This window comes from Lepisma saccharinum, chromosome 19 (assembly GCF_977018435.1).
Source record: "Lepisma saccharinum chromosome 19, izLepSacc3.1, whole genome shotgun sequence".
NCBI classification, from domain to species: Eukaryota; Metazoa; Arthropoda; class Insecta; order Zygentoma; family Lepismatidae; genus Lepisma; species Lepisma saccharinum.
Window position 1 is genome coordinate 3,891,289 of NC_139247.1, and position 26,695 is coordinate 3,917,983.

Below are 26,695 nucleotides of genomic sequence, written 5' to 3' on the forward strand. Positions count from 1 at the left end.
TCACTGCCACATCTTTGACATTCCTTTCCTTTCTTCACGATCCTGTGTTCAATTAAAAAATCCACTGGATCTTCCACCCCTGGTACAACCTTCACCATGCATCCACGACACGTCATGCTTCTAACTTTCGTTGCAAACACAGACTGTTCGAAACACTGGATACCCAATGAACATGAAGTAAAAAAAAAAAAAAGAAAAAAAAAGTAAAATACTCCCCTGTGCATAGCACCACGCCATGAAGGTGTATAGGGGGTGTGGGGGTAACGCCCCACACTTTCTTGATCCGGTCGTGAGTAGGGGTGATGTGATCAGCATCACGCCCCTGACCGCCTTTACCCCCCAGGGTTTCCCCCAGGTACCCATGTTATTCGACGCTGGGTGGGTGCCGGGGCTGCTTCCATCCTTAGAAAAGTTCCCGGATTTGAACCGGCCAGGGATCGAACCCGGGACCTTTAGCATGGTAATCAGATGCGTTACCGACTGAGCCACATGAACAAAACAAAATCATGACTCGTGATGATGTACAAAGTAGTACGGGCCAAAGGCTTTTCTCCATCGGAGAATTAATTTTCAACAAACAACATGAATTTCCCCTATCATACATTCCCACATCACACAAAACACCTTGCTGATGTTAGACAATGTTACAGGAACTTATTACGGTAAGTAGTTTCTTCTGTAAAAATGAAGAAATCTGTCCGAACAATAATAAACTAGTACCATATATATATTATAAGATGTGTGTCTATCTGTTTACATTATAACATACTTGGGAACTTTCTACAGTACATTGTTTGCCCCGTGCATTGCATGTCACTAGCCATTCCTCAGCACTATAGCACTCCTCACATCAGCCATGGAGAAAAACTGACATATAAATTCTAGCGAGTGTTCCTTCAGTGACCTTTAGAGCAAGGATGCCTACCATGTAAACGAAATCATTCCAAGCTAACAAAGAACTTCAATAAAAATACATGAGGAAATGTTACTATATTATTATCAAATAAATACAACTACTTACCAATGTGAACCACATTTCAGTAGGTTCACATCCTTCCAGACACTGGTTAAAATGCATTACCACATATCAATAAGTTAAACAAAATGTACACTTGAAAAAACACACACACCTTCACAATGATACAGTAACTCTCAGATTATACTATGTAACTAAACAAAAGAAAAGGCCGTTTCATCTTCTTCTGTTTGGTTGGTTGGGTCCTTTGCCTTGTTTTCTGGCAAACTTCTGGCCAGTTGAAGTTTGTTTTCCTTAATCCTTGCAGTATTCTTTTTCTGTTTGGAACTAATTACGATATGAAAGGGGAATTTGTATGAGAAATGGAGGAGCATGTTTTAATCACATCATCTGCATGATGCTGTCCTCTGCAGGGAATCTAGTGAGTATAGTCTGTGGTCCCAGAACTATGCACATGCAATTTATCCTTGGGCATGGGAAAGAAGTTAAAATGCAAAGTTTCTTTCTTAGAATAACAAGTCACATTTTATAAGTGGACAAGTACATTTTCTTCTGTTGTTGCAAACTTGTGCTCTTTACCAGTTGATATACTTTCAATTTTCTTTTGGCAAAGGAATTAATTAAAAGAATGAAGAAGATTAATGTTAACACCCAGTATAGCGTTAAAAACTCCTTTGAGGTAAAAAAGTCAATTGAAAATTTAGAAATCGGGAGGGATGACCAAATTAGCAGTTTTGATGTAACAAATTTGTACCCTAGTGTACCGAGAGAGAAAGCCGGTGACTGCCTTCAAAGATGGCTACTAGACCATGGCGTGGATATATTGGTAGCATGGGAATATGTCAGGTGGTTTTTTCTTGTAACCGGGTACAATTATTTCCGCGTAAACGATAAGATTTTTCGACAGAAAGAAGGGTTAGCGATGGGCAACCCAATATCGGGTTTTGCGGCAAACATTTTCTTGCATTACTTAGAAAAAGCGGTTATGGAAAGGGTGGGAGTAGACATAAAATATTACTGTAGGTATGTGGACGATATCCTTGTAGTTGGAAAAGAAAAAGATCTTAACACCCTTTTTGTGGAGTTAGGAAAACAAGAGGACAGAATAAGCTTCACTAGGGAGAATTCGGTGGAAGGTAATATCAACTACCTGGACCTAAGTATTACTAAAACTGAAAAGGGGATAAAGACAGGGGTGTTTCACAAACCCCTGGCAGGCAGTCTTTATATTAATAAGGCATCGGAACATTCAAGTAGGGTCAAATCGAATGTTTATTTAAACTTTTTCATAAGGGCTGAGAGGTTATGCAATAATGCCGTAGAAAAAGAAAAAGAAATATCGTGGATAATAGAGGTAGGAATGAAGAATGGATTTTCCGAATATGAAATGAACGTGTTAGCTAGGAGAGCAAGGAAGAATATTTCAAAGGGGAACCCCGATTCTGATAGCAGATTAGAAAAGGAGGAAAAAGAGGAGGGAGGGTTGGATAGTAAAGTTAACTATGTTGGGATACCGTACTGTAAAGGGCTCACTGAGAAAATTGAAAAAACAGTGAAAAAGTATGGTATGAAATGCGGGACGAGAGCACCTAGAAATATTGAAAAGCATTTCACGGATTATAAGAGAGGGGTAAAAATTCGAGATAACCCTGATGAACAAAAAGGGGTGTATAGAATTGAATGCAATTGCGGGATGGAATATATTGGACAAACCGGCCGGAGCAGGCATATTAGATGGGGCGAACATGATAAGAACATCAAAGAAAGCGATCCGAAAACGGGGCTTGCAGAGCATATAATAAACAGTGGGCATAGAATAATAAAAAGAGAGGTTATCAAAAAAAGTAATAGTAAATTGGATAGGAACGTGTACGAAACGGCATTGATATGCGCGGGACACAGAAATAAACTGAACCGGGACGAGGGCAATTTAGATGACGTATGGATTAGCTTTTTTAAAAAGTGGGACAATTTGAATAATAAAAGGGCCCCGATGGGCTTCCATGTCACATCGGAAGTAAGGAAAGCAGCCGAGGTGGAACGGGAATTTTCCTTGGATTGGTGACGAGGGGAAGAAAAAGAGAGGGGAGGGATCTATCGTGGGAGGGGAAGTACCACTCCGCTGCGCGGTGCCATCGGCCCGCTCGCTTCACCTTGACAGGGAGTTTAGGCTCTCAACGGCCACTCCAGTTTACCGTAGAGTGCGCGTCAAATCTCCTGCATATGGCCTTGAACGACTGAACAGCCCCAGCGAATCACGGACGTGCGGCGTTGCCTAGTTCAGAAGCTGTTTCACCTCGCTACTAAATCGTGTACCTGGCGCTCGGATATAAATAGATTATTTCAAGTGTCAGTAGTTCAACAGATGGAAAGATAATGAATTTGCGAGTATGTACGAAAAACAAGCGTGATTGTAGCTTATACCGTTCCCTCTGTAGAAGCAATGTTATTATAAACGTATTTGCATTGTATCCTTTTTGCTCTCCCTTCGTTCCTGTTGCATTCTGAAACTTTCCGATTAGCTAAGGGAACAGGGCACGTTCGTTCCCAGTGATGGTAGAAGAAGTTGACGAAGAGGATACCGTCATTGTTCGTTTTTTTCATGTGTTTAGTGGGTGTGTGCAGCATGTCGTTGAGTAAACCAAGTGGTAGTGATGGCGAGAGAAGAGAGAAAAATACAGTGTTGTACGAAGCCAGGCACGACAGGTGATTTTTCCGGTGTACAATTTTTTTTAAAAAAAAGTGTTCGAGTGACGAACAAAGAAGTAAAATTGACTTTAAGAAGTGCCAGGATCTAACAGCTCAAGCGTGTGGTGTGAATCAAGCTACCGTTTCTCGGATATGTTCGGGGGCAAAACAATGTGGATCGGGGCCTGCTCCAATGTTTCAATAACCTAGACTAGAAAGCACATTAACATACCGAAAAGAACGACAAATTTAGATGACTTTGAAAAAAGACGTAGTTCGTAGAACAGTCTTTGAAATTTACGATCGTGGCGAATTTTCTACTGCCAAAAAGATAACGTACTCTTTACGGGACAAAATATCTTACAACTTCCACCTTGAGAATATTGAAATAATTATGCAGTCCCTAATCAGGTATGTTCTTTTCTCCCATTAAGTTTATTATATGTTATATTATCTAATGTTCCGTGCTCTCCGTGACAAGGCGTTTCGCTCAACCACGCTGTCTCTTTTCCGTGTGAGATTTCGACATGGCACCGCTGCAGTGCGCTGCTATTGGCTATCGCCATATGCAGGAGATTTGACGCGCACTATAGCGGTGGTTTTACATGTTTTATTGTGAGTTTTAAGGGGTTTTTAGCAAAGTGGTTTTAATTCTGTATAGGTCAAGCACTATGAAGCGTTTTTAACCCGAACCTTTTACCCAGTATCCTTACATGACACTTCTCTGACATGGCTTGATATTCCGAGCTGAAAACGACAACCTGAGGAAGGAAGCAGTAAAGCTTCCGAAACGTCGTCCACGTAAGAATACATACTCACTTGCGTAAGTAGACCAATTTGAATGCTCTAACGTATTTTTGTTTATAGATAGTGAGTAACACGCACGTAACCAATATGTTAAGTTCAACAAAGTGTAGAATGAAATTTTCCATAACAACGAGGGGGAAACAGGTTGTCCAATGTCTATAATTACACTCAAATTTATACTTTCTGATATGATATTGGCTCATCTGATGATGATTTAAAACATTTGGGTGCATTTTGCACCCTTCCACGTTTACCGAAGTAAAATCATATAATCTACAACCCTTGCCTTAAAGTTAATAACGGAGTGTAGAGAGTCTATTGAGAAAGGCTAGAAGTGTGCACGGTTGTAAACGGATCTGCACGAGACATGCACAACACATTAGAAATGTAATAATACACTTAAAAACTTCCTCACAGACAGTGAAGACCCGCTCTTCTCAAAGAGCATAACACACTTGACAAAACACTATCATCCTCTCCCAACATGATGAAAACAGTTGGGAAGGTTAAAAGTAAGGAAAGTGATCGGCACATTAGAGAAGAATATGCCGAACACTAAACACAGCAGAGGGTCCAGTACTTGCAGCAAATGACCATGGGTGAGACGGCTGCTCACCAATAATAATAAAATAAATAAATTAAACAATTGCTAACAGTTAACACATTGTTATCAGCATCTTGCTGATATTTTCAGACCACTTAACCTCTGTGTACCTGGTTAGTGTACTTTCAACAAGGCAAACATTTATCATGGTGATTGTTTAGTTATTATTTCATCTATTCAGTCTCATCATCATGGTTAACCCAAGAGGTCAAAAACAATCTAACATAACCAAAGTACAAAGAGGAAAGATGTCAAAGTGTTGAAAATGGAGAAAATTACTCCATTAGAGATGAGTACTTTTTTCTCAATTCCGCACACTGCTGTTGAATTTCAATCAAAAAATAAATCCGCCAACATATCTGTTCTACTAGATATGATGCATTCATTCAAATCCCTCCATCCGTTTCTGTTTTATCCCTACTCCTTCTGATCCCATGTTTCCAGACTCCGACAAGTTGATCTTTCCATCCTGGCCGTGGTCTCATCTACTCTTATTCCATCTTCTCGTATGTTTATCAAATTAAAACTTTAAAAAAAAAAAAAAAAAAATTGCTAAAAAAAATTTATTTAATTTTACAGCTAAAATTTACAAAAGTAGCAAAAGATATTTTTCATATACATTTATAACTTTATACAACTTTCAAATCCAATGCACTATATATCTGTTTTTACTCCAACATCTGTGTTTTTATACAAAATATGTAAAGGCCTCCATTATTGTCAATATCTTGCAACAGAAAAATATATCAACAGGTTCTTAAAAGCGTAGTAATTCTAAGAATCCTAATATTTCAATTTGCATTTTGTTTTAACATGTGTATTGAATAGCATTTTGCGGACATATTTTTTCACATGCATAAATAAATTAACACAATATATAAACAGTGGAAACAGGAATTTAACAAAATGAAATGCAGTAACTTGTGTACAATTAATGTGATAAAACAACCAGCCCCTGTGGCAGAGTGGTTAGCACATCGCACTACGACGCCAGGGGTCCCGGATTCGAATCCCAGCCTGGACATGGATGTTTGCGAGTGTCCATTCATCAGTTTCATCATATTATCATTCATTACCATTTTCGCGATTAGCCAAAAGTGGCAGAAAAGGCGAAGTAAAATAAAGCAAATCAAATCAAAATCTCTTACTATTTCAAATGACAATGTTGCCAGAACAGGGTGTCTACCGAATTGACAAATCCAAAATTCTTGACTTTTTCATGACCTACCTTTCCTTTTTTTCCTCCTTTTCTTGACATTTATTTAATCGCCCCAAAACTTCACGCTTTCAAGTATGTAATTCTTAAGAAACAAAGTGAACAAATTTTAACCACAACTCAATATAATTTTAGATTTCCAAATATTCAATTTTATCACATTACACTACAGCTATACAACAATGTTAATTCACTATATTGTAAAAATATAGCAAAAATTCTTGACCACAAGTATAATTTCTTGATTTTCTTGACCTACCTCTTGATTTGACTTTTCCTTGACATTTTTGACTGGTAGACACCCTGCAGAACTATTACATTTCAGGAAAATTTAAAATTATTTACAAAGTAGTATTATCTCCTTAATTCATTTACATATATTTTCTACAGAAATTACAGTAGAACCCCAATTTTTCATTGCTGGATTTTACAATTTCCCACATTATACATTCAATATTGATGATCCCAACATAGCAAAATGTTAAAACATTTCCTCGATTTTACATTTAGCCGCATTTTAAGTTTTTTTCAGCTTGGTCCTATAAAATCGAGGTTCCACTCTATTGTCTCACAGAATGTACAGTGAAATGCACAAGTATTACTTGGCAAATAGTGCATGACTATATTCTAGGGATGGGCCGATATGAAATTTTGGCCGATACTGATAAAGTACAGATATAAAATTAGAAGTGGTCCGTGAAGAACCTGAAATGTCCATTGATCTCCTTAATAAATGTGTGTTCCAACGTAAATGCAGTGCAAAAAGAAGTTGAATATTTAGACAATTACTTTTTTAGAAAGTAGGGCATCGAGATTATCCAGAAAAATTACAAAATTGCAGAATTTTGCACTAAATTATAAGATATTTATCGATATATCGGATCAGTAAAATAATCAGTAATTTTACCGATACACCGATATGCCTATATCGGCCGATACCGATAGAGTACCGATTAATCGGTCCCATCCCTACTATATTCACGAATTTGTCTTACATCCTACGTGATATTAAGGAATGGATTTTTACATATTCTGGTGAAGAGATTGTCATCAGCTTGTATGGCATTTTGTAACAATTCTTGAAGCTCTCATTGCATAAAACAAAGATTGATTGATTTAGTTGGCGATTTAAGTCCACTTTATGCACAGTAAGGCTAATTGGGACTGGACCTACAGTTTAAAGTGGGATCCAAACCACTATGTGTCTCCACCAGGTATCGAACCCGGGACCCCTTGATTTCAAGGTGACGATGTTACCACTACGGCATCGGGGAGGCCACATAAAACAAAGAGAATCAATATATTATTAATGGACAAGTTGCTTGGTAATAAACAGGGTTGGGCATAAAAAACCAGCCTGCCTTATCTAACTTGGTCTGAAACCAAACTTTCTCCTAAGTTAATGTGCTTTTAAAACAAGAAGAGGTGCAGGGGTGACGTGATGTGGCCAGATTGGGAGAGAAGTGGAATGAAATTAATGAAGTAGAAGAAATTGATAGTTTGAGAATATTTGACAAGATGAGGTTTTTCGTGCCCAGCCCTGTATATGCTGGGCCTACTCAAAAATGGAAATGTTTAACCACACTTTAACCTTACTGAAATCCTTTCTCCATCTCTAAATAAGGACAAAGGCCCAAAAATTTGAATGAAAAAATATTACAATGTTAACAACTCAAAGTGTGAAATATCAACTTGTTTGAATGATCAAATGTCAGTTCAAAAATCTGAACATCCAACTCAATTACTTGTCACTGACTTGGGTCGTTCGGAAATGAATTGGACTGGCAACACTGCATTGTTGCAAATAACATCTGTCAAGCAAACCTTGTTTTGCTTAGTTCTACATTCTACCACAAGATGGGTCTGCTAGCGCCACTACCAGAGAATTGCTGACTCATAACGTGAACGGGTGTGAGTGAATACGAGGACAAGTTACGAAATGGAAGGTGATTCTCGTGTTCAGAGGTGAACTACTTGGTTCCTGTTTAAAGAGGGTCTCGGCAGCCGAAATTTATCGCCGACTTGTGGCCGTTTGTGGTGGGTCAGCGCCTTCACGGAGTACAGTGTTTAAGTGGGTTCAAAATTTCAAAAGGGGAAACAAAAGTGTGGACAAAGGCATCAGCAGTGGTCCCCTAAGGTCAACGCGTACCCCAGCAGCAATCCAAAGTGTTTCCAACTTAATTATGGGAGATCGACATGTAACAATTGAACAACTGCAACATGAAACTGGTTTTGGGTGAGCAACTCTGCATGCAATCATTCACGAGGATCTGCAAATGAGGAAAATTTGTGCTCAGTGGGTGCCTCGCGATCTGACAGATCAGCAGAAACAACAGCGAGTGGTGGATATGTGCAGAGATTTGTTGCGCCGTTACAACCAAGACAGAGAAGATTTTTTTGAAAGACTGGTGACGAATCTTGGTTCCTCTTCAAAACTCCAGAGAAGAAAAAGGCAATCCATGGAATGGAAACACACTGGAAGTCCACGCTCCAAAAAACCTCGACCGACTCTCACTCCCAAGAAGCAAATGGGTACAGTTTTCTGGGATGAAGATGGAATTTTGCTGGTGGACTGGCTTCCCACTACTTAAACTAAACAGCAACAGCTACTGTGAAACTCTACGAAAGCTGCGAAGCAGAATTCAGCAGAGGCGGCAAGGAAAATGGGCTCTCGGAGTGATTCTTCAGCATGACAATGCAAAGCCGCATATGAGCTGCCAAACACAGGAGGCACTGGCAACATCCTGCATATTCACCAGATTTAGCCCCCTCGGATTATGCACTGTTCGACAAAATGAAGAATGCACTGCAAAGTCGACACTTTCAACCTAATGAAGAACTCCAGACCGCTGCCCGTGAGTGGTGCAACTCTACTCCAAGAGAGTGGTTCTCTCCAGCCATCAGCAAACTTCATGATAAATGGGAGCGGTGCATTCAGTCAGGGGGAGATTACTGGTAATGTACATCTTTGTATTGCAGGTAAAATATAACCAATGTGGATTATATAATGCTTGTCCAATTAATTTCCGAATGCCCTTAATAATACATAATTTTAATATTCGTGACATGAATTGTAAAATTTGTGCTCATTCCTGATCTCATTTGGGAAAAACTGGAGATAACCAGTTTCAGACTTGTCTTTGATGGAACTAGAAATGGTTTGATTTCATTTTCGCTATTTGGTGTCACATTTCTGTCACTTCTGGCTAATTGTCACGATGATACTGAGTGATGATATGATGAAACTGATGAAGGGACACCCATGATTACACCAGGATTCCAACCTTGGATTCCAGGCATCATAGTGGGCTGTGATAACCACTCTGCCATGGAGGTCAGTCAAAACTAGGAATGGAAATATATTTAAAAGTTACAGTAGTACTTCTGAAGGTACATAATTATATTTTTTTCTGCTAGAGGGTGATCAAAAAGAGATGCAATCTTATGGGGAAATGTAGTTGATTATTATTCTAAGTTTATTTTTGCTTCTTAGGTGGTGAGTAACGTTGAAAACAGAGGAAAAGTTGATTCATGACCAAGCTGCATGTGTTGCGAGTCCCAATAAGTCTGACATGCCTTTCAATGCAGTCCGGGCTCTCTCATGGCAGTGCACACACAGCATTGCGCAAATGTTTAAAAATGTGTCCATACAAAGACCGTACTGCTCAGCAGTTACTCCTGGGAGACAAACACAGTGGTTTATGACATCTGTAACACCAGATGGGGAAGAACTGGATGATTGGTATTGGTCTCACAAAAAAGTGGTTTCACCTTGATGGGTACGTGAATGCCAAAATTTCTCAAATTTGGTCCACAGAAAACCCTCATCAGCTGCATGAGATGCCTCGGCATGAGCTGCATGTGGCCAGCTCGGTCTCCAGATTTATCACCACCCGACGTTCTCGTGTGGGGTTACCTCAAGGATGCTTCCTACATAACACATCCCCACACTATTCAAGAATTGCAAGCAAATATTCAAAACTGTGTTGTTGCAATTTCACAGCAAACATTAAGAGTCTTTAGAAACATAATTCACTTGTGTGAATCTCACAATGGCAACCACATCCAGCACTATTGTAAATATTTTACAATCAATCGTTTCCCCATAAAGTTGCATCTCTTTTTGATCACCCTGTATTTCTTACGGGAATCTTGTACAACAATCCAAATATACCCTACGAATGTCTTTCAATACATATGTCCACATAAACATTTCAGTAACTTTACTAGAGGCACGTCTTTCCAAAATATTCTCCATACTGCATCAACTTTGAGGTACATAATTGCAATTTTGCAGATATGGTAATACACAGGAGATGTATTATGCAGAAATTTAAACAAAAAATTGGTTGAGGTAGCACCGGATAGCTTAATATACCTTTGTGGAATGGTCTGTGTGGAAACATTTGCTTCTGATGATACAACTTCTTACACAAAATGATTTCTCTGAAGCAATTTAACTGATACAGAGAGAAGCACACATGTTGAATGCATCAAGGTTTCGGACCTACAAAAATTTTCCAGCATGGCACAATTAAAAGTATTCACAACACTGGCATTCATATTATTTTTTTTAAGTCCGCATGCAGAACAAGAACTAGTTTTTTGATGATTACCCAAGAGAACACTCCTAAGAGACGAAGAGTTATCTGCCTGGTCGTTCAGCCACTCTGCTCCTTCTCTCCTGCTCCATCTCCACAGCACGGGACCACATCTCCCTCGTTAGCACTCGATGGCCATGGCTCAGGGAGAGCAACCTACAAGAAACACTTTTCTCAGAAATATATGTATTACAAAGATGAGATGTACCTAATTAACACATGGCGCAACAACCCATTGAGGGGCTGAGCCTAGCTACAGACTGCCGACCTCACTCCACCCTGTCAAGGTGGGAGATGATCCAACCAGTTACAGGGTGATGTGTGGTCAGCATGACAAACCCTCAGTCATTGTTGTAGGTTTCCATGGGTTACGCTACTCATTCGTAGCTCTCCAATTTCCTCACGATGGTGGGTGCCCACCGGTCCCATGCACAGGCCAAAATCTCAGGAAAAGTTGTTACACTTCCCCCAGGAGACTCGAACCTGTGCAAGTCCCGCAGCCGGAGCCCAAAGCATGATGCCTTAGACCGCAAGGCCACAGTGTAGGATGATGTACTTAATTAATACAAATGAATGCGAGTGTATTAGTATATCAGTGTTTCAGTAATACTGTCTCACAAAATAGATGCCATTTCTTACTACATGTTATGAGCATCATAAAAATAACCAAGGCAAATTAACAACATATACTTTTTTCTTTCTTCTATCAGTAATTGCAGGAAATGGTAAGGCAATTCTACTGCCATTTTAAATTGTTTTAAATCATGTTTTAGACTTTAAAAAGACTTTTCATTTATGTACACATTTCAGTGAAAAATACAGGCTCGACTAGGACTCAAGCCTGGGTGTATGGTATACTGTGCCATTGCTCTATCAACTGAGCTACTAGGCAAGCCCTGGTTTTTCTCAAGTTTTACTCCTGCTGCTTCACCTGTGTGGTGTTGTCTCTGTCAGTCCTACCATAACAGCATGTTGCCTTTGATGGTGTATAGGGTCTTCCAGTGTGGAGCTGTATATATTATCTTATAATATGGCATACACAGTTGACGTACAGTGTGCTGTTGCAGTGAGATGCTTTGTGTTTGCTTTGACAAGATTCGACTATGGGTGACGTATATATATATGCCCAGACTTTGAAAACATAAGAATTAAATTAGGTGAGATTATGCTAGCTGTAGTAAAATCAAAAACAGTAGCAGAAGAGGAAGAAGAAAACAGAACATTATAAGCTAGACGTAAGGAAAGCTGTCTGTTGTTGTATGATACAGTTTGGGAATAAAAGAAGACTGAAATATGGCTCTGAAACAAAGCTTGAGAACTTTAAGTTGCACTTGTTTTAAGTCCGCTTTATGCACTGAACCTATGATTTAACGTGGGACCCAATCAACTGAGCAATGTGCCTCCACAGGGTATTGAACCCAGGACCCCTTCATTACAAGACAATGACGTTAGCCCACCACGATATTGGGAGCTAAATTGCACTTGGTGTTGACCTCTTAAAGCAGTGAAAGTGAATCTGGATGGAAAATGAAGAAAAAAGGGAGTGATGAAACTGAATTCTGCTAAAAACAGCCCACCATTTTCAATTTTTTTAAAAAATTATTTTTTGGCAGATTCTCCCCTCCCCCTCCATATATACGCCGAATGTGCATAAATTTTATATCGTCTCAATCTGTAATAATTCATTCCGCGTACAACGGTATATCATTCATCTCTCTAGGGCAATTAGCCTCTGAGCTACAGTCATTTCAAGGTAATACTGCATTTTGAAGCTTGAATCAGTGGCGTGCTGACCATTCCTTTTGGGGGTACAACTCGCGTTACATTGGTCATACGATAATAATGCAAATATGTTTGTGTTCCTTACATGCCAGCGATAATTTCCATGTGCATGTTGACAGTGTCATGTACATTTTTCTTGGGGTGAGGGAGGAAATTCTCATTTCTTTCCGAAATTTTGGAATTTTGGGGGTTCTCCCCTCCCCCTGCCACATATACGTCGAATTTGCATAAATTTTATATAGTCTGGTTCATAATTTCTGGTTCATTCCGCGTACAACGGTATATCATTCATCTCTCTAGGGCAATTAGCCTCCAATCTACACTCAATAATTGAAACTTTGCAATTTGCTCAAAATTGGCTCGGGCATCAAGGTTACCTGCACAAATGGCCTTGGGCTCCAAAAGGTTAAGGGGTTAGGCATTAAAAAGGTTTGCTTAAATTTCTGCACAGAACACTGTGTAAACAAGTTTTGAAACTAAGACATTTTGATGACATTGAGGACATTAAGTCTAATATGAAGGCTGCTCTGAAGGACAAGGGTTGACATTGGTGACCACACCACTATTCAGCAATAAGTAGAGGCACATATTTTTGGTAAATAAAAAAGCAAAATTTCGGTACAAAAACAGAGTCGATTTCGGCTTCAAAAGCGGTAAATAAAATAAAATTTTGGTGTTATAGCAGTGAATAATCACATCAAAAGTGGTATATAAAATGACATTTTGGTTTTAAAATTGTGAATATAATCCTAAATTTGATTTAAAAACTGCACTTATTACACAAAATAAACTTATCCCTTCTATCCCTTCTAATAGCACATTTATGTAGTTACCAGAGTATTAAGTTTATTCCTGTGTAAAGGGGTCCATTTTGCTTCTCAAATATTTACAGCAGAATTAATCAATTTTCCGTGAATTGCATAACTCACAGGATACTTCAGACTTCACAAAGTGTCGCGTCGGTATATAAACGGTAAATTTCGTGTTTAAGAGTCAATTTCGCATTTTGCAGTTCATTTCGCATTATTTCGTGACAAAACAGGGTAGAAAAATGCACCTCAGACCTTTCAGAAACATGACAAATGAACATTACAGCATGTTATTTCATATTTCGGGTTTTCGTCAAAAACGAAATTTGCATGCCTCTAGCAATAAGGTATGTAGAATATTTTGTAGAATAAGTTAGTAAACTTAATTGTCAGACCTCGTATTTCAGCGTGTTCAGTTTAGACTGTGTAGTTATTAAATGCCTTCTCCTGAAATCAGACAAGATCACTTATTATCACCCTGTATCATGCAAATAAGGAAATTTTAAACATTTATGTTGAGGTAATCTAGATAATGTACCTTATAAAATCAAAATGGTGAAAGCTATTCCTAAACCTGCAACGGAATTATCTTTAATGATGCAAAACTTAAAAGTATTATACAACAATTTAAGCAGATACGCCACAGAATTCTTACCTTGCCAAAACCAGCAACGAATGAAGATATTCTCCATCAATGTTCTTGCTATCAATCTTCCTCATCTCTACGAAATCCTCTTGAATAATCTGGAAACAAAAAGAAGGTTCACATGGTACAGGTAATTGCTTCAAATGGCCAATAATAATAATGATAAAACTTCAAAACATTTGACATGGGGAGTCTATTTAAATTCAGTATTTATACAGTCATTAAGAATTTTAATAAAGTACTACAGAAGTGTGTGGTGATATTTGTGGTGTTTCATGATGATGATAATGACAATGATTAATTGATTTGGTTTATTTTGCTTCACTTTTTTGCTACTTTTGGCTATTTCCAAAGATGATGATATGATGAAATTGATGAAGACACACTCACAAAGAAGACCAATGCCCAGGCTGGGATTCAAACCCAGGATTTTGACTACGATGATGATATGATAACATGTGCGCATAAAATAAGTCTTGAATTTAAGAAATCCAGTGACTGTGATAGCATTATTGTTTTCGCTGATAGCATTATTGTTTTCGCTGATTTCTTGCAACTTGAAGAGAGTTGCGAACAGGAAAATGAAGCTGCTGGTATGAGTAGTTTAGAGTAGAGATCACTGAACTTCCAAAGGTATGAAGTATATCCCATGAAATACATGTACAATACATGTACATGAAATACAATACTTGAGATGGACTGAACAATTTATGATAATTTCCTGGTTCAAGATGTAATGAAATTAATCCTTTAATATGCACATGCACGGTAAAAACATGTCACCTTCAACTTCAATTTGCAAGACTTTTAAATTTAGAAAATCTTCACATTTTACTAGTTTCCGAGATATTGAGAAATTACTTTACATTGATTGTTCTCTCACCCACAGACAACATGATCAAGTTAATTTATACCAGGTGGGTCATAAGTCAGTTGTCAAAAATGCATTTGGTGCAATAACAACAAACACCACACAACAAACAATCAATGTCACACAGAACCTCACACGAGACTCCAATAACTGCTAGTGTCGACTGACTTATGGGTAATACGCACAAGTCAAGTTCACAACTAACTTCCACTACGTTACGCAAAACAAAGTGTAACGATTGCTAGTGACAACTGACTTATGACCCACTCTGTGTTAGGGGTGAAACAGATTTTGGTGCAAAAACTGGGCACATTTCGGGATCAAAAGCAGTATACAAAATGGCATTTGTGTAAAAATGGTAAATAATAAGCTAAATTTGATTTTTAAACTACACTTATTACACAAGATAAACATTTCCCTTCTAAAAGCACAATTACATATTTATCAGAGTACCTCCACATCCCCGTATGTGCCTTCAAAGCAAGGTGCAATGTGCATGGGGAAATTTACCTTACTATATTTGAACCATTACGTTAACCACAAGAGTGAAGATGGAAAGAAAGGAACAAGGAAATTGGAGGAACTGTTCGTGGCCTTCATTATAGGTAGAGGCATGCATATTTTGTTTTTGATGGAAATATGAAATGTGAAAACACCGAAATGATGTGAAATGAACTCTTAAAAATGAAATTTAGAGTTTATTTAGTGAAATCACACTTTCCGAAATCTGAAATATACTGAGAGTTATGCAATTCAAGGAAAATGGATTGATTCTGCTGTAAATATAGAACTAAAAATTTACAGAGAAATTAACTTAATACTCTGATAACTATGTAAATGTGCTATTAGAAGGGAAATGCCTATTTTGAGTCATACGTGTAGTTTTAATCAAATTTAGGGTTATTCACCATTTTAACACATGAATGCCATTTAATACACCACTACTGATCCCAAAATGTGCCCAGTTTTTGTACCGAAATTTTGATCTTTTATTCACCAAAAATACAGTAGAACCGTGACTTGATATTCCCAGATTCTACATTTTACATTATACATTCAATCTTCATAACCCCACCTAAAAAAATGTTATAAAATTTTCCTCGGTTTTACATTTTCCAACATTTTAAATCTTTTCAGCATGGCCCCTTTAAAAACGTAAAATTGAGATTCAACTCGATATGTGTCTGTGCATTGTGTTTGTGTGTTCTAATTACTTACTTTCTGCAGTTCTTCTGGCAGCTCATACTCAGCCAATGTCATCACAGTCAAGTACGTCCTCAATCGATTAAGCATGGATTCAGTAAGGAAGAACTTTATGGCTTTGTAGATATCACTGATGCTCTGTATGCTTGTTGCATCTGCTCGAAGGGGAACCAAAACATCACTCTACAAAAAATGAACAAGTGTATGGAATAACTAGAAAATACAATAACAATATGGACACAAATTTTATACACCAACCAAGTACTGAGTGATTTGAAAGTCCCCAGGAACTATTTTTATTTTTTAAAAAGTTTTTTACAAACAAAAAAACTCAGAGTACTGAATGAGTTGTGACCCATCAAGAGTTATTTGTAGAGGCATGCATATTTTGTTTTTAATGGAAACACAAAATGTGAAATAATATGCTGCAATATTCATTTTTCAAGTTTCTGAAAAGTGTGAGGTGCATTTTCCTACCATCTTTGGTCACCAATTCAAGTGAAATGAACTGCAAAATGTGAAATAAACTCCTAAACACAAAATTCAGAGTTTATTTGCCGATACAACACTTTCCGAAGCCTGATCTATCCTGCAAGTTATGCAATTCATGGAAAATTCATTAATTCTGCTGTAAATATTTGAGAAGCAAAAATGGACTCCTCTACACAGGAATGAAGTTTAATTCTCTCATAACTATGTAAATGTGCTATTGGCAAGGAAATGTTTATTTTGCACAATAAGCATAATTTTCAAATAAAATTTGGTACTATATTTACAATTTTCACACTGCAATGTCATTTCATATACCACTTTCATCCTGAAATGTGCCTATTGTACAGAAATCTTCATCATTCACCATATACAGTATATGTGAGACTATGGATCACTTTTCTGCCTTTCTGCTAATCACAACAAAAAGGATGAACGATTAGATGAAATTGTTGGATGGGACACTCGCAAAGCAACATCCATGCCTAAGCACAGGCTCAAACACAGAATCTTCAGTAGCAAGATTGTGCTAACAAGTGAGGAACCTTTTCTAAGATCATAGAATGTCGTTCTTCCTGGTATAGTCAGTCACAGAAAGAAATTGCTGTTGAAAGTGTTGTATATAGCAACAACACATAAAAGTCAAATTGTCAAGAGATGAAACGCTGTTAGTGACCAGATAGTTTTTGTATCTATCAATATTATCTGAATCTTGTCTCTTCCTATATAGCATATGCAGGTGATAGGCGTAGTATGTAATTTCTGTCGTTTAGTTCTGCATATATGCTAATTAAAGATACTTCCTTGTTGGGAGTTGGACTTTCATTGCATCATTTATCCAAATTGACTAATATAACAACAGAAATAGCTGTATGCAATGTTTGTGAAACTTTTTTTTCCTCACAAATCATCTGCAAAGAACTCTGTGGTTTTGATTAACTCATTAATCTCATTTATTAATGTGACTGTATCCAGCAGACTGCACTGGGTTTTGCTTTGAAAAAGATTGATTTTTACTTTGCTTTTTGTGCCACTTTTGGCTAATTTGCGAAGATGGGGATGAGTGATGACATGATATAATTGATGAATGGACACTCACAAACAGCCATGCCCAGGCCGGGATTCGAACCCGGGACACCTGGTGTTGTAGCGTGATGTGCTAACCACTATGCCATGGGGGCCGGCATTTTGTAGACGAGGATGAGTGATATTATGAAATTTATGAAGGGACACTCACACAAAGAACCCCAGTGGTAGCGTCCAAGCCTTGTAATCAAGGGGCTCCGGGTTCGATACCTGGTGGAGGCACAGAGGTTCGGATCCCACTTTAAACTGTAGGTTCAGTCCCGATTAGCCTTACTGTGCATAAAGTGGACTTAAAACACCAACTCAATTCAACTCAACAAAGAACACCCATGCTGAGGGCGGAATAAGAACCCAGGGCTACTGGCATCGTAGCATGCTGTGTTAACCACTCCACCACAGAGATTGGCACTTTGAAAAAGGAACTGTTTATTTAAACCTTTACTTTAGAAAACTAGGCATAAGCATGACACATTATTATCCATAAAGGTAACAAAATGGCTGATTTTTTAATTACATTATAGACTACCGAGTTAATAAAAATGTCTGTAATATATCTGCCTACATTGGCCAATACCAACAGAGTATCAATTAATCTGTCCCATCTCTACAAAAAGTAAAGTAAGCACGATAACTTACGGGTAAAAGAGACTTTCCCTCAGAAAGAACAAGCACGGGAACATTTGAAACATACTCCATTGGGTAGTATTTGAAGTCATACGCAACCTTCTGCTGTTGGATAAGCATCTTCAGAGCAGCAATATTATGTAAACCTGAAACAATAGAAAGAGTTAACAAAATGTCATATTTTTAAAAATTAATCACAAGTTTTATGTATTTTATTTTATCAATTTCCTCACTTCCTTCATACAAGGGCCACTATTTATATTTTGAGCCTTGGCAACACTGATTGAAGTTAGGCGCGATTTGACGTTTGCACGGAATCGTCTGGCATTATTGACCATAACGTACTTGAAATGTTTTGTCAATAGCTTCATTCGTGTTGTTTATGTTGCCTTGGAGATTGCGCGACAACAATAAAATGGACTTAACTCGTGAACATTTTCGTGCGATGATTTTTTACGATTTTCGACGTGGATTATCAAGACAAGAGTGCATCGATCAACTTACTTCCACATTTGGCGATGAAGCCCCATCCTTTGCCACTGTGAAACGCTGGTATAACAAATTTAATCGTGGCCGCCATTCGCTCACCGACGAGATTCGTGAAGGTCGTCCAAAATCAGTTGTTGTTCAAGAAAACATTGATGCTCTGCAAAACCTAATACTGCAAGATCGTCATGTGACATACTGTGAGATTGAGGCAACCATAGGCATTAGTTCCACCAGCATACATAAAATATTACATGATCATTTAGCTGTGAGAAAGGTATGTTCTCGTTGGATCCCACACAATTTGACAAAAACTCAAAAAGACGCTCGCGTCAATTGGTGCAAACAAATGCTCAATAAATACAATCGTGGTGCTTCAAAAGACGTATATAAGATTGTAACAGGTGATGAATCATGGATATATGCACATGAGCCGGAACGTAAACAGCAGTCGACTGTATGGGTGTTTCAAGATGAACCCAATCCAACAAAAGTTGTTCGCGCTCGAAGCACATCGAAATAAATGGTCGCCTGTTTTTTCGGGAAAACTGGTCATGTGGCAACTGTGCCTTTAGAGGAACGTAGAACGTTCAACTCTGAATGGTACACAACAATTTGTTTGCCAGAGGTCTTCGGTCAAATACGGAAAACAAACAAATGCCGTCGGATCATTCTTCATCAAGACAATGCCAGCTGTCACACATCTCGTCTAACAACCGACTTTATGAACAGTCAAAAAATCGAATTGATGGGTCATCTGCCGTACAGTCCTGATTTGGCACCCAATGACTTCTTCTTGTTCCCGAACGTCAAGAATAAATTGCGTGGACAACGATTTTCGTCGGCGGAAGATGCCGTTGATGCGTTCAAAAACCATATTATGGAGGTGTCTCAAGAAGATTGGAAAAACTGCTTTGACAAATGGTTCGAACGAATGGAAAAGTGTATTGACCATAAAGGAGAATACTTCGAAAAACAATAAAGCAGTTTTCAATGCCAAATTCCTGTTTTTTCATTGTTAGGCTCAAAATATAAATAGTGACCCTCGTACATGAATGACTGACAAAAATTACTGGAAAAAATACTGTATTTAATGTGGTTAGCATCTCTCGATGCTTGACTCCAATACAAAGTGAAAATCAAGGGAAATGGTCATTTCACATTTATAGTGCTCTTTTTGTGTTATATGCCGTGATATAGTGGAAACATGCATGGTTCAGGGTGGCTACAAACAAGCAAAAATGAAATTCCCTGACTTTTCCAGGTTTTCCAGGACAAAATTTACATTTTTCCCTGACAATTACAAACTAAACTAAAGCGATGTTTTTGCAAATGGAAATAATAAACTCATACAGATCCAGGTATGGATTTGTCAAGTACCAATATTATCTTCTATGAAATTGACTTAATTTCTCTATTCTCTATGATTTGAATTCAAACTGCAAAATAGTGAATTTGGAAAATTATTACAATTCACAAGCTAGGGAAGGATTACGGAATTTTGTTGTATGCAGTAAGTTTAAAATAAAATACTTGATTATTTTTAAAGTTACGACTAAATGAGATAAGAGTGAAGAGTGAATGATTAAGAAATACAATTTGTAATTTATCAGTCTCCTTATCCATTCTCGGTATTATATGTTGATATTTCCACTGAAGTTTGGAAGCCTCTGCTTGCAAGAACCATGAGTGTGGACTCAATTTTCAATGCATAAAGCTACTTCTCTCTTCTCTGTAAAGCAAACAACTTAACTCTTTCATATAAGTGAAACAATTGAATCGAAAAAAATAAAGTGTCATATTTCCTTACATTATCAATGGGATTTCTGCTTCAGTACAGTATATCCAAGTGAAGTACTGTGAAATTGACAACATGCAGTTATAACATTAATGCTGACGAAAAGGGTATGTAGGTATTAGAAATTTAACGCAAGGAATTTATAGAATTGCATTGTATAGGTACCTGATTTAGCTAACCACACATTAAAACACTAATAATAAAAGCTTCTGAAAGTTCATATACGAGGGGCATCCTGAAAAAAGCTCCAATGGTGCCTATATGCAGCACTAGTGGTCGGAGAGGGACACACACACATGCAGGCAGGAAGAAGTGGCATTTAGCTGTAAATGGTAATAGTCGTAATGCAGCCGTTTTAGGAAAGTTCTAGGTTAAAGATTGCAGCTCTCATACAGTCTCCCACAGACTGAGATGTAACCTACATTGCATGCTCGGAATTTGGCACAGAGCCACCAGCAATTGTGTGAGGTGTGCAGACCGGACGTCGTGAACGATAGTATGGTCAGACGATGTTGCAGACAATTCATGGAAGGCCAATCGAATGTGCACAACCCCATACAGCACAACACAGGCCCTTTGCATCACTTCAGGTGAGAGATCTTGGACCACTCCCTGTACAGCCCTGCCCTTTAATGTACCAACTTTCATCTCATGGTTTAACTGAAGAGGTTTCTGGCAGGGCAAGAATTTGACAGCTACACTGCGGTAGAGATAGTTCCAGTCTTTGTTTGTCAGACACATATACCATGGGCATACAAAATTTAGTGACATGCTACGACAAATGCCAGAAGAACGGTGGTGATTATGCCGAAAATTAAGTTAGGACTCACTGTTACTAATGCAATAAATTACTACTGATATTCTTGTTTTATTTATGCCTAATCGGTAGGGACCTTGATATTTTGTAGTTTTTTTCTAAATTGGTGTATTTTCTTATTTTTTAGTTTTTACTATACGGTGTTATTTTTCCCAAATTCACATTTTTATTTTAGCACATTTTCTGGCAAATATCTGAAATTATACCTTGACGGTGTTTTTAAACTACTGTTTCACATGGCCTACACATCTTCATGAGAGTTTGATATGTTGAAAGTTGTTTTGGGAAAGTTATTTTCTATACCACTTTTTTTAAATTTTAAGGTAAGGATTTTAGATAATGGAATTTCCCCCGTATATACTGAAGGGTGCATAATGACCATAAGTGGCGACGCACCAAAAAAAATTTTAATCAATCAATCTCACGTGACAGATACCGATATATTATAGCACCAAAAATTGGCATTATCTTTTTTTGACTTGTTAGTGTTATGTTTCCCAAAATTCCCGTTTTTGTTTTAGAACATTTATCTGCCAGATAGATAGATAGAGAGATAGAGATAGATAGATAGAGAGAGAGAGAGATAGAGATAGAGAGAGAGAGAGAGAGAGAGAAAAAACTTAATACTTCATTGTGCTTTTAAATTATTATTTTAAATTGTAGGTCACATGGTCTACGTATTTTCGTGACAGTTTGATATGTTGGAACCTATTTTTGAGGAAGTAAAAGTAAAGTGCTCCCCTGCACTTTTCCATGAAGGTGTATACGGGTGTGGAGTTAGGGCCCCACACTTTCTTGATCACGGCTGAAGGTGGCTAGTGATGTGATCAGCACCACACTCCTGGCTACCTTTATCCCTCAAAGTTTCCTCAAGGTACCAGCTTCATATTATGCTGGCGCCGGAGCAGTTTGAATATGTGGAAAACATCCCGGTTCTCCCCTGCAGGGGATCGACCCCAGGTCTCTCGCATATTAGTCAGATGCCCTAACGACTGAGCTCCATTATTACTCGCTTGACAAATGCCGATGGTGCACACTTAGCTTGGTAATTCAAAACATATCTTCTGTGACAAATACGAAGATGTGGCTCCCATGTGACGGTAGATATGCACTCGATCTCCTGTTAGAACCCTACCACTTTGCTCTGTGATGCAAATGGTTTTGATAGAAGTTGAAAAAATTGTGGGAAATACATGATTTAATGTGTCTATCAGAATTATTCCATGTTCTATGTACATAAACATGGCCTAGAAAAGACAAGAATGTTGGATTTCATGGAATTTTTAATTTTTTTAGGACATTTCTTTTTAAAAAAAATCATTTAAAATGCCAACAATTCGCATTTTATGCCAAATTCGCATTATTTCGATATTTCGAAGGGGCGAAAAATGTGTCCTGACATCACTGCACATTCCTAAACATAACTTCGCAGCAATTACCATTTTTCACGGTTTTGGCGTTTGCGAAAAATCAATGTCCCTACTAATTGGAAATTACTTTCTGGCCACCCCTCATATAAATCAGTAGATGGAAAGTGAAAATTTGGCAGGGCTGGTAGAGAAAAGTCAATCCTTGAAGAAAGTGATTTGCTTTTATGACTGAATGAAACGAGTAAATATGATATTAAAATATTTACGTATTTATTATTAGTATTTTGTTTCATAATATTGGATATTACCCTTACCCTGTGGGAGATTAATGACCATCTCTCACGAGTTTAAACAGACAGGACAGAGAGTGGCGTTAATTTCAATGCAATACTAGTGTTACAGTAAATTTGAGGTTGGGAGCATGCTCTTGTCAATTTTTATAACGATCACCAATGCAGTTTATGTTTCACTTTTTCGTGATAGTATACAATATATATCCCGTTTGGTTGAATTCTTCTTGATATCTAAGAATAGTGCAATGTCATTGTAAACGAATGTTAACTTGTGCAAAACCAGTAATACGTCAGGATGATGAAAGAAGACCTACATAAGCACTGCTACAGTAAATAAGGTGAAGTGAGCCAGAAGAGTAATAAAATTCCAGCAGCATATTTGCAGTCCATGCAATTTCTGTCGCATGTTGTAGTGAGATACTTTGTCAGGTGGCGATATTCAACAAAAATCGTATGTAACAATGGAACCTATTTGTTTCCATGTTCCTTCAGTTTGCCCAACAAAATGCTTTACTACGTGACAAGTCCCCTTACTACTCCCATATGGTCAAGAAAAAATGATAATTCAATGCATTTTGCACGTAATATTTAGAGGCTTAACCTTTACTCCCCCAATGATACCATATGTTATCATCAGAGTAAGGTCGTACTGGCCTGATGATACCATATGGTATAATGGTGCTGATTACGAAATGAATGTGCTTTTTGGACGTTCATACTCTTATGTTTGGGTGGAAACTCTGACACAGGTCTGGAGCAAGCCTGGGAAATTCATATTGATGACCAACCTCCCCCCTCTCAGCAACATATCCATGCCACATTTCCGAACAGAGTTTCACATTTTGGCTCATTATTCAATTTGTATGACACCCAGGGACATGAAATATGTTTCAGTCTCTTTGGAAACGACCATTCTTTGAAGAGAATACTAAGGTTTGCGCCTTTTCACTAAAATAGCGGGAGAAGAGGGGGCAAACCTCCGATTTTTATGTTTTTTTCATTGAAATTCGGTGGTCGTGCCCTCAAAACCCCCTTCCTCCGTTCGGCGATCTGAATTGTACACAGTTGCATGCTCTGATGTTTTATCTGTAAAACAAAACTTATCCGAAGTAGATTGCTCCCATAGTGCCCGAGTTATAACAATTTTTCTCCAAAAATGCAAATTACCTATTTTTCGTAAAAAATAATCACATTTTGGCTTATTATTCAACTTGTATAGCAGTCAAGAACATGAAACATGTTTCATTCTCTTGAGAAATGTCCATTCTTTGAAAAGAATACTAAACTTCGCGCCTTCATCCCAAATAGCGGGAGAAGAGGGGGCAAACTCCAGATTTTTATAGTTTTTAATTAAAATTCGGGGGTCGCGCCCCCAAACCCCTCCCCCTCCTAAGTTCGGCGTTCTGAATTGTACACGGTTGCATGCTATGATGTTTTAGCCGGAAAACAAAACTTATCTGAAGTAGATTGCTCCCATAGTGCCAGAGTTATAACAATTTTCTGAGCAATATGCAAATTATCTATTTTTAGTCAAAAAAACAGTGTTTCACGTTTTGGCTTATGGCACCCAAGAACATGAAACATGTTTCATTCTCTTTGGAAACGTCCATTCTTTGAAGAGAATACTAAGGTTTGCACCTTAAAACCAAAATAGCGGGAGATTTTTGTTTTTTCTATTGAAATTCGGGGGTCGCGCCCCCCAAACCCCCTTCCTCGGTTCGGCGTTCTGAATTGTACACGGTTGCATGCTATGATGTCTTAGCTGCAAAACAAAACTTATCTGAAGTAGATTGCTCCCATAGTACCCGAGTTATAACAATTTTCCTCCAAAAATGCAAGTTACATATTTTTCATTTAAAAAAAATCACATTTTGGCTTATTATTAAACTTGTATGGCACCCACGAACATGAAACATGTTTCATTCTCTTGATAAATGTCCATTCTTTGAAAAGAATACTAAATAGTGGGAGAAGAGGGGGGCAAACTTCAGATTTTTTTTTCTATTGAAATTCGGGGGTCGAGCCCCCCAAACCCCCTTCCTTGGTTCTGAATTGTACACGGTTGCATGCGCTTATGTTTTAGCTGCAAAACAAAACTTATCCGAAGTAGATTGCTCCCATAGTGCCCGAGTTATAACAATTTTCTGTTCCCGTGCAGAGTTCCATAACGATATCTTTAAATAAAAAAAATTAAAAAAGTCAATGAAGACAAAATTCCCTGACATTTCCCTGACTTTTTTTGACACCTCAAATTCCCTGACTTTTCCCGGTTTTCCAGGTCTGTCGCCACCCTGATGGTTTCATGTTGCCTGTCCGAATTATTCTGTGCATAATACACACCATAGTTTATAGGGGGGGGGGGGGGATGGAAAGAAGTGCACATTATTCATGAATAAATACAGTAGATGTAAATCTCACAAACATTATCATCATTAATGAAATGAAAGATGTTCTACTATATGAAATGATTCAAAAGACTGGTTATACTGATTTGTTTCAATTATGGTTTTGTCTTTTAAAGACATTTATTTTATGAACTTTTACTTGTATATGTATTAAAAAAAATCCATCTGTAGTACATTTTTCTCAAATTTCACTTTTATATTACCAACATGCATTTTTAACAAGAAATGAATTGATTGTACATTTACAAAATATATACAGGCTTAAAAAAACATCATGGAGATGATAACCATGTTTATAAGGGCTCTAAGATATTGCAGTGGTGGTGGTGGAAGAAGATGAGAAAACAAAGATTTTGGTAATAAACATGGATTCGACAGAACAGAAAGACAATGTTAAAAAAAATGAAAATAGTAAAGGTAAAAATGGAAAAAAGTCAAATAAACTTTTGTGAAGGTTCCATAAGTGAAAGCAGGCATGGTGGCATCCCACACTCTTCACTATGACTCACTTCCCTTCAATGTGCCTTCATGTATAGCTTTATCTTTAGTTTCTGATCATGTGAAGTAAGCATGTAGTTGCCTTGAGCTTCAATGTTTCAATAATACAGAGCGATTCGTTCACTGCAAGACCTCGGAAAATGTGAATATCTTACTTAGCTTGTTGAAAATGTAGGTACTTCAAGAAAGGAAGGAAATAAATTCAACTGACGTGAGTAATAATGTGTGCTGTAGCAACGCAGAAGCCCTGTGATATGCCACAATGTTCCCATTTATGCTTTTTCTTTTGACTGTAGTTAGCACCCTATGACCTTTGGTAATTTAGCAAACACTGAAGAAGTTGCAAATTAATGCAATGCAAAAAAAAAATTATACATGAAACTTTGTATTTGCCGAAATTTAGTATGCGCAAGTAGGAGCACATTGCCAGCATAAAGAATGAGTTTTATTGATCCTCGTTCATTATCATAACTTACCTAGGTAGGTTACTTTATAAGCCATAAATATTACAGTGATTTGCAAGAGAAATATCATCCAATTAATATCTTATAAGTCAAAAATTGAATGAAAATCACCAACATTGAAACAATTCATTCTTTGAATGAGACACTTCTCAAATATTTGCT

At 37.7% G+C, this 26,695-nt stretch overlaps 1 protein-coding gene across 1 annotated transcript in view; it reads right to left on the reverse strand.

Moving 5' to 3' along the window:
* Nucleotides 1–9,215: 9,215 nt before the first annotated feature.
* The window catches only part of LOC146002788 (mini-chromosome maintenance complex-binding protein), a 122,514-nt gene continuing 105,034 nt past the window's right edge, over nt 9,216–26,695 (reverse strand). The window contains exons 10-13 of the mRNA XM_083140722.1: nt 18,415–18,548; nt 16,219–16,386; nt 14,139–14,227; nt 9,216–11,048 (exon numbers count right to left, since the gene is read on the reverse strand). Of these exons, the coding sequence (XP_082996848.1) occupies nt 10,937–11,048; nt 14,139–14,227; nt 16,219–16,386; nt 18,415–18,548 (503 nt within the window). The 3' untranslated portion in view covers nt 9,216–10,936. The remainder of the gene's footprint in view (nt 11,049–14,138; nt 14,228–16,218; nt 16,387–18,414; nt 18,549–26,695) is intronic.